The sequence below is a fragment of the Populus nigra genome, chromosome 9 (assembly GCF_951802175.1).
Source record: "Populus nigra chromosome 9, ddPopNigr1.1, whole genome shotgun sequence".
NCBI classification, from domain to species: domain Eukaryota; kingdom Viridiplantae; phylum Streptophyta; class Magnoliopsida; order Malpighiales; family Salicaceae; genus Populus; species Populus nigra.
This window is the reverse complement of record NC_084860.1, coordinates 6,749,026-6,757,125: the sequence shown is the minus strand read 5'-3', so window position 1 is coordinate 6,757,125 and position 8,100 is coordinate 6,749,026. Positions and strand designations below refer to the sequence as shown.

General features: G+C 33.8%; 1 protein-coding gene across 6 annotated transcripts; it reads left to right on the top strand.

Moving 5' to 3' along the window:
• Positions 1 to 1,674: 1,674 nt before the first annotated feature.
• On the top strand, positions 1,675 to 6,754 carry LOC133703858 (pentatricopeptide repeat-containing protein At4g18975, chloroplastic). Of its 6 annotated transcripts, none has more exons than XM_062128564.1 (9): positions 1,675 to 2,000; positions 2,148 to 2,180; positions 3,962 to 4,048; positions 4,149 to 4,250; positions 4,346 to 4,416; positions 4,567 to 4,663; positions 4,849 to 4,992; positions 5,572 to 5,784; positions 5,913 to 6,754. In XM_062128564.1, exons 2-9 carry the CDS (start codon positions 2,157 to 2,159, stop codon positions 6,105 to 6,107), a joined length of 933 nt encoding a protein of 310 aa, XP_061984548.1. In that variant the 5' UTR covers positions 1,675 to 2,000; positions 2,148 to 2,156; the 3' UTR covers positions 6,108 to 6,754. The 6 variants fall into 6 exon arrangements, with proteins under 6 accessions (XP_061984548.1, XP_061984551.1, XP_061984550.1 ...); XM_062128567.1 differs by having other exon boundaries at positions 1,678 to 2,000; positions 2,148 to 2,468; XM_062128566.1 differs by having other exon boundaries at positions 1,678 to 2,000; positions 2,148 to 2,468; positions 3,716 to 4,048.
• The last annotated feature ends 1,346 nt before the right edge of the window (positions 6,755 to 8,100 follow it).

Genomic DNA, 8,100 nt, shown 5'->3' with positions numbered 1-8,100 from the left:
TTATTTTTCTATCGAACATGGTGATGAATCAAGACATGAACATTAATTGGGTGTCTTTGATGGATACCTGATTGGAGACTCTTCATTTTGGGAACATGGTGTGAAGGTGTGAAAGTGGTAATTTACGGTATGGAGAGATTGTTCTCTTATGTGTTTTTTCAATAAACATGATCCAAATTGTTGGAAGTTAGAAGACACGTACATCACTTCTATTTTTAGAGAGTATAAGGTATGTAAATTTACCAAATTTAAATAAATAAAATGAGAAACAAAGATGATTTTACTTGGGATATATCATATATGTACTAAATGACTTGCTTAATGGAAAAATAAATGATGTGGACCAAGATTTAAAGATAGATAAAATTAAGAATCATGAAAAAGAAAGAGCTAAAAACGAGAAAGAAAGGAAATGGAAAAAAAGGAGAGAAATTAAGGATTAGAAATTGGACTAAAAACAATCAAATCCTAATTTCTATTATGATCGCGCACTATTCATATTAGAAGGTTGTTTACGCTTCTTTAAAGTACATGGTGAACTGGTCAATATTTACATTTAAAGATAGATAATATAGAATCATGCTTCTTTAAGGTACATGAAAGCTCAAACATAAAATTCATATTTACATCTTACTAAAAGGCAATTGGGTATATAAAACAGAATATAAAGACCAACATTTTGCTTTTTTATATTTAGCTAGTTGACATGTAACTTCTATTCCATTTCAACTCAATTGGTAATAAGGGGTTTAGCTCTTATAACCAAATATTCTTCAACACTTTTCCAATAAAAATTAAGCACTGTTATTAAGTTTGATTTTTGCAAACCTCACTTTTTAATTTTCAAACAAATTATACCAATAAAAGAGTAATCCATGTTATGGATTCACCTAATGAAGATCCACAGATTAAGATGACCGTCAAAAGTTAGGGTCTCTATTTTAATATTCCCATGATTCGATTATTAGGGTCATCATAATCGTGATGATCTTGATTGTGATTATGTTAGAGATTTTTATGGTAAATTGGTCTCTAACTGTTATTGTTTGAATGTTCACTTTTATTAGGGTCATTATAGCCACAGTAACATTAATTTTTGTTAATTTTTGGTGATTTTTATAGTGAATTAACCTTTTAATGTATTAACGGTTATTGAATTGTTCATTATCACTAAACTATCTTATTTATAAAGTTTTTATGGACTCCATTCTCAGTTAAAGGTTGGCCGCTTGATTAGAAATGTTGGACATCTAGCAATTATTAAAGGTGTAAATGATAAATAATCTAATAAGCAAGGATAACATAAAAAAATGCAAGATGGAGTATATAGATATATTAAATTCAACAAATTTGAGAGGTTTTGGGAATTTCTAAATAGATTGGTAGATGAATATGATTGATTACTTGAATCATTTTTATTAATATAGGTAAAACATTGATGTACGGGTCTGTTTGAAAGTGTAATAACAATTATTTTTTAAAATATTTTTAACTAAAAAAATATATTAAAATAATACTTTTAAACTTTTTTAAAAAAGAAAAGATAAAATAAAAATAAAAATAAAAATAAAAATAAAAATGCGTCGCAAGAAGTGGCCACCCAATGTTATTATCCCCCCCCCCCCCCCCCCCCCCCCCCCCCCGCAACAACAAGCAAGCAATGCTAATACCCTTTACGCCGTAGAGTAATCAGGCTCATGTTTTTTGAGAAGAGAAGATAATGGGGCTTGAAACCTTGGCGAAGGCATTCGAATGAAGCCTAAAGAGAAACCCAAAGCAAAAATCAGCTTTAACAAATACAAAGACCCAAAGCCCACCTGCAAAACAAGAAAATCTCCTACAAAACAAGAAAATCTTGTAGGTGCTTTTATTCCAAAGCCCAGCCCCAATCCACAACAATAAAGCTAACAAAATCATCCTAAAAAATCGAAGGAGCGAAGTGATAGTCATAGATGGCTAGTTCCTGACCTGCTGTTTGAGCTCTGCGTTATTGTTGGAGGGTAAGTTCTCTCATGCTAAATTTCCATATAAAAAGAAAACATTTTTCTTTATTGCTGTGGTTTTCTTGTTATTGGGTTGTTGTTGTTTTCTAAATTATTATTCTCAATTTCTATAATGTACACGATTATCGTTTGCTTTCTGTTCAGGTGCTGTTTATGGGATATTTGAGGCAGTATAAGGCACATACCATCTTACCTTTCACCTTTTATCTGTTGTTTCATCTTTTTTGCTCTTTGCATGGCTTCAAAGCTGCTTAAATCAGTTGTGCCCTTGAGGATGAGAGAGAGCCCCAACTTATGATGAGCTTGAACCTACACTAAGTCCCACATTTCTTTTAATTATAATACCAACCTCGCAAGATCAGCACTGAAGGCTCAATCTTGCCATTCTTTATAGGGTTTTAAGTTAACTGAACCCCATTTAGCCAAGGATCATATCAAGCATCTACATACTGTTGTTACTGATGGGTATGCCTTGTTTGTTAATTTTATTGTCGAAATTGTTAATGACTTGTATGGCAAGTTTGTTGATTTGGCTAAGGATCTGTTGATTTGTGCTGTACAAGAAATAATTGATGTTTTAGGAGTTGGTTTTGATGGTTTGTCAAGGAAAATTGTTACTGGGGATTTTAATTATGGGAATTTGTGGTTGTGTTTCAAGTTGAGCGCTATTTTTTTAAGGATATGTAATTGTTTAGGGAAAGAAGAGCCACTGGCTTTCAGAAGTGCATTGTATGTTTATCTTTGGTTGTTAGCTGATCATTGTAGGGTATCAAATTATAGAAGATGGAGTCTTTAAAAAAATTTAGAGATTGTGTTTTGTGTCAAGTTGTTGAGTCAGCAATTTGATTTGTGTATGAAGATCGGAAGGGACTTTGTTAGGTTTCTGCAAGATTTGGTTCGTGTTCCTGATTTTCAAAGCAAAAAAGACATACTAGATGTTGAACCCAAGTATGTTCAAGACTGAAGGATTTCAGATATTATTGAAGCTGTACTTCTGTATGACATCTACTAGTCATTTTTTTTTGCTTTGAATCACTCCAGAAATGGAAAACCAGTTCAGGTTTTTGCTGATGCATGTAAGGTTTGGGAGCCAGAATTGGTATCAAGTGTGGTATGCCAAGAAGTTTATTTTTGGGTCGCCGAGAGCGACTCTTACAATAGACATTGTTCGATTCATATGTTGTGCACACCACCCATCTAATGAAACTACTCAGTCGGATGTATACCAAGATGGGCTGTTATATGTCGACTTCTAGAAACTTGTAGAAAGCATTATATTGAAGCCAATATTAACCTGGCCTTATTTTGTGACTTCTTTTCTTGGATGAAAAGTTTGATAGCATAATGAATATCCAACCTGTAATCTTATTATTGACTTTTTGTTGCTTATTGCTGACAACTATGATATCATCTGTTATCATGTCAATATTAGTAGTCAGTCATCAACTCTCACAGTACATACTGAAAAGGGTGATTCGGTCAGTGGATGTTCTCACCTTATGTGAACCTGTTTCTCCTTTTCTGAGTGAAGGTCGTAAGAGGATAGTAATGCTTTTGAATGTAGGAGGCAATGAGTTGCAACTTGCCTGTCTCCTCATTCTCTCCCACTCTTGAGTCTGCAAAATGTTTCCCATCTCAAAAAGCTAACAGAGTCCCCGGAACACATACTATGAAAACTGAAATTCAGGCTCAGTACAGATCTCCTGTTTCAGGTGTCTAGGTTTGGTATAGGCCCTATTGAAATGGTTGCAAGTAGTAGCGTTTCCAACAGAGAATCACCAAAGTCAAGCTTGATTGGCCTATAATGACAACATCACGGTCAAGGAGAATAAGAGAAGGAAAGTAACTAAATGTGGTTTCTGTATGCCTACAACTGGCTATCATGTTGCAATGCAAGAAATAACTAAATGCATTAGCTATCATGTTTCATTAAATATAAAGCGTGCCCATCATATCAGGCAAGGCAACACTCACTCAGATTCAAAAGCATCTTCTTCTTCCCCAATTTCTTCACAGTACTAATGCTTGCTTCTGCAAGTGACAAGGTTACCATTTCTAGGTCACCATTTGTTGTTTTTTCATTTGGTATGGCCTTTGTGCTTTTTTTTCTTTGAGATATCTTATTACAAGTTATTTATGGTGTAGATTATGATGAATGAAGTAGCTCTCTCCTCTGGATTTTTATTTCCTAGTGTCAAAATTTCATTCTTCCAAAGGACAGCAAGGCTTACTAGCCTCGAACCAAAGGCAAGAAAGAAAAATCAATCCCCCTTTCTTGTTATTGCATTTCTTTGCAAGTATTTTAGAGAGTCTTAACTGAGTCTTTTTTGTTTTATACACAGGTAACAAGTGCTCTTTGTGTCAAATGCTCTCAAAAACAACTAAAACTGAATTCCAGAGCTGATGAGAATAGGTGATTTTCCTTTCTCTGTAATTTTTGATAATCAATTTTGAGTGGTTTACTAAATTGGTTGTCCTTGATCATTAGACAAGAGAAAAACCTGCTATATTCATTGTTTTACTTGTCACAAATGTTTTGCTTAGACATACTGGTGTACTGCAGGAAGGTTGTAAAGAAATCAGGAAAGAAGGAGCACCACTTATGGCAGAAAAGAGATTCAGCTGGATCTGGGCAAAAGGCACTGAATCTTGTTAGAATTGTAAGTTTCTTCAAGCGTAGTATTTTGCCTAGCAGAGAACTGTTTTGAAGTTTATGGCAACCTTAAACATATATTTAGAACAATGAAGTTTTTTAGTAATAAAAAGTGCTTTATGAAAATTAATAATAAAAAGTGCAATGTTCTCTGTTTGAAATTTAATTTTCTTGTTTGGTTTGAAATGGCAGGTTTCTGAACTTCCTAACGAGAAAGAGGCTGTTTATGGAGCATTAGATAAATGGACAGCCTGGGAGACAGAGTTTCCATTGATTGCAGCAGCGAAAGCTTTAAAAATATTGCAGCAGAGGAGGCAATGGACACGTGTAATTCAAGTATGCCATGTTCAAAATTTTGTTTTGATGTCAACCTCATGCCTGAATATATAGGAACCATTCTAATTGATGTTATTGAAGATAAAATGACATCTGATTGTTTACATCAACTGTTGCATTATTTATAATTGAACATCACCATATGGCATCATCATGTGGTGAAAGTTAATAGCTCTGCATATGGTCAAATCCTAACCTGATATCTCTGATGAGTTATTTTGAGTTCATATGTTGATGAACATTAGTTTAATTAAAGGAGTCTCTTGGAAGGATTAAACCATGTGCAATAAGAATTCTTTCTCACAGAACTGTTTTGTCGTATTGATCTGTAGGCTAAACTGTGAGAAGTTGACCGAACAAATAATGTGAAGCACTTTCAGTGCTAGTGGGTTTCTTTGTCTTCTGTGGTGTTTTCTTGTTCTTTCTTTCTTTACTTTCTTTCCTGATGGATGTTCTGTCATGATGTTAACGAGTACAGTCTATTGTGATATTTCTAGCTTATTTGTGTAAATAATTATTGTTGCTGGAGTGAATATTTTACAATTCTATTAGCCTGTAGTAAGTCTATTTTGTACTCAGGTGGCAAAGTGGATGTTGAGCAAAGGTCAAGGAGCAACGCTGGGAACATATGACACCCTTCTACTGGCATTCGATAAGGATGACAGGGTAGATGAGGCTAAATCATTATGGAACATGATTATACATGTACATACTCGCTCTATGTCGAAGCGCTTATTTTCAAGGATGATTTCTCTGTATGATCATCATAACATGCAAGATGAGATAATAGAGGTACTGGTAAACCGTTCCCATCTTTTCTTTCAATTATTTGATTGGAAAACGTGAAATCTGAATAATGCTTAATTTGAGAGTTATAGGTATGGTATTAAAGCTTGAATTTCTTTTTACGAGAAACTCAGGTGTTCGCTGACATGGAGGAGTTGGGTGTAAGACCAGATGAAGATACTGTTTGGAGGGTGGCACGTGCCTTCAAGAAATTAGGTCAGGAAGAGAAGCGGGAGTTGGTTCTTGAAAGGTACCAGTGTAAATGGAAGTATATCCACTTCAATGGTGAAAGAGTTAGAGTGAAAAGAGATAGATGGAATGAAGAATGATTGACAACTTGACCAATTGAAGTTTGACTAATTGGCACCGGGTGCCATCTGATTGAAACATGATGTGCTGGCAGTAGTGGCATGCATGCAATCTAATGCTCACACATCTGTGTGAAGAGGAGGGTGTTGCAAATTAGAAACGACTACTGTGCAAGAAGTCCTGAATGTTGTGGCAAGGATTTCATCAACTCAATCCATCTTCATATGGTTGAATGCATACTTACTGTGTATCTGCTGTCTGTTGGTTTACAGTGAGCAGAAATTAGCCTACAAATGTGAAGTTCTGCGAACCTCTTCACACATTGTTTCAGATCAATGGTGTGGAGATTGGCGCAAAAGTACATGGATTTTCTAATTATCAAGTTTCGCCAATTCCTAGCGAAAGCTTGTTTGTTTGTTGTAAGATGTGTTCGAGGAAGTCAAATAATTCCTCATGTACATGGATGATAGAGACCAGCACCTCTTTAAATTAGAAGGTTACAACCGAAGTCGGTTCGGTTTTACTTCTATACTTCTAATACGAGGTCTGGAGGCATAGAAAAGATCTGCAGATGCCAAAACAGTCTTCATTCTGTAATAAAAAAACTGGCGCTTTGTGCTTCTAGTGGCAGTAGAAATGGTTCAATAACAATTATTTTAAAAGTTAATATATGATTCATGACTAAGACAAAAAAATAAAATCGCAATTTAACTTAACTTTCAATTATTATTCACAAAGTAATTACAACTAAATTATATTTTTGTTATTATGTTTCTAGAGTGGAGGAAAAATTGAATTTCGAACATTTTAATGTACAGCAAAAGAAAAACAAAAATACTATAAGTTTAAAACATTTTAAATTATTGTAGTATTAATAAAAAAGATAGTGTCTAAGGGAAATTTGAGTTCAAGAGAGTGAAAACCACTTCAAAACACCGAAAACCTGAATTATATAAAAAAGGAAAATGTTGATTTTTAGGTCATCAAATTGTTTCATTTTAAACCAAAATGTTCCAGACGACATAAAAGGGCAAGAGAGGAAAATAAAGAAGAAACAAATAGAAAAAAAGAGGCATTAACCAAGGAGAAATATGTAACCCCATTCTAGAGAGAGAGAACCACCATAATTCTCTCTGGAATACATTGGAAGCCTCTACAACACTTCCCTATGCTGCTAGAACTAGGGGTATTCAAAAAAACTAAAAAACCTATTAAACCGAGAAAACCAGAAAAAAATAACCGAAAAACTGAATCATGAAAAAAAAACCGATTAAATTAATTAAAATTTTGAAAAAACCGATCGGTTTGGTTCGGTTTCGGTTTTTTAAGCCTGGAACCGAAAAAACCGAACAAAACCGGAAAAACTGAGCCAAACCGAAAAAACCGAGCCAAACCGGTTTGAACCAATTTTTGTTCTAAAAAACCAAACCAAACCGAACCAAACCGAAACCATCGGTTTGAACTGGTTTCGGTTTTTTTTTAAAAAATTCAGTTTGGTTATTTTTTTTGATAAAAACCGAATCGAACCGAAAATAAACACTCCTAGCTAGAACCACTCAAGTCACAACCTGGCTTCCCTTTTTACTTTCTTTAGGATTCCTGGTAAAATAATGCAAAATGATGCTTTATGTATTTTTTTGTTTTAAAATGCGTGAACATAAATAAACAAAATGATGTTCTGAGGCTTAGTTAAGTTTAATCTAGATATTGTGTGATTTTATAAGAAAAAAACATGTAAAAAAATAAAATAAAAATATGATGGCTAAATATGTGAAAAATGCATGGATAAAAATCTAAAGTTTGGCTTACAGTTTATTTGTATTTAGTTTAGGTTTTGCATGCCTTTTACTACTATATATATAAACCTTAATAAATGTGTTTATTTTGGTTAAAAAAACAAATACATGAAAGAAAAACAAAGATTGTTTTTTTTAAGTTCACTTGTAACCTAGACTTATAATGATAATAGTTAGGCTTTGTTTTTTTTTTTTTAATGTTGCATGCTTTCTTGGT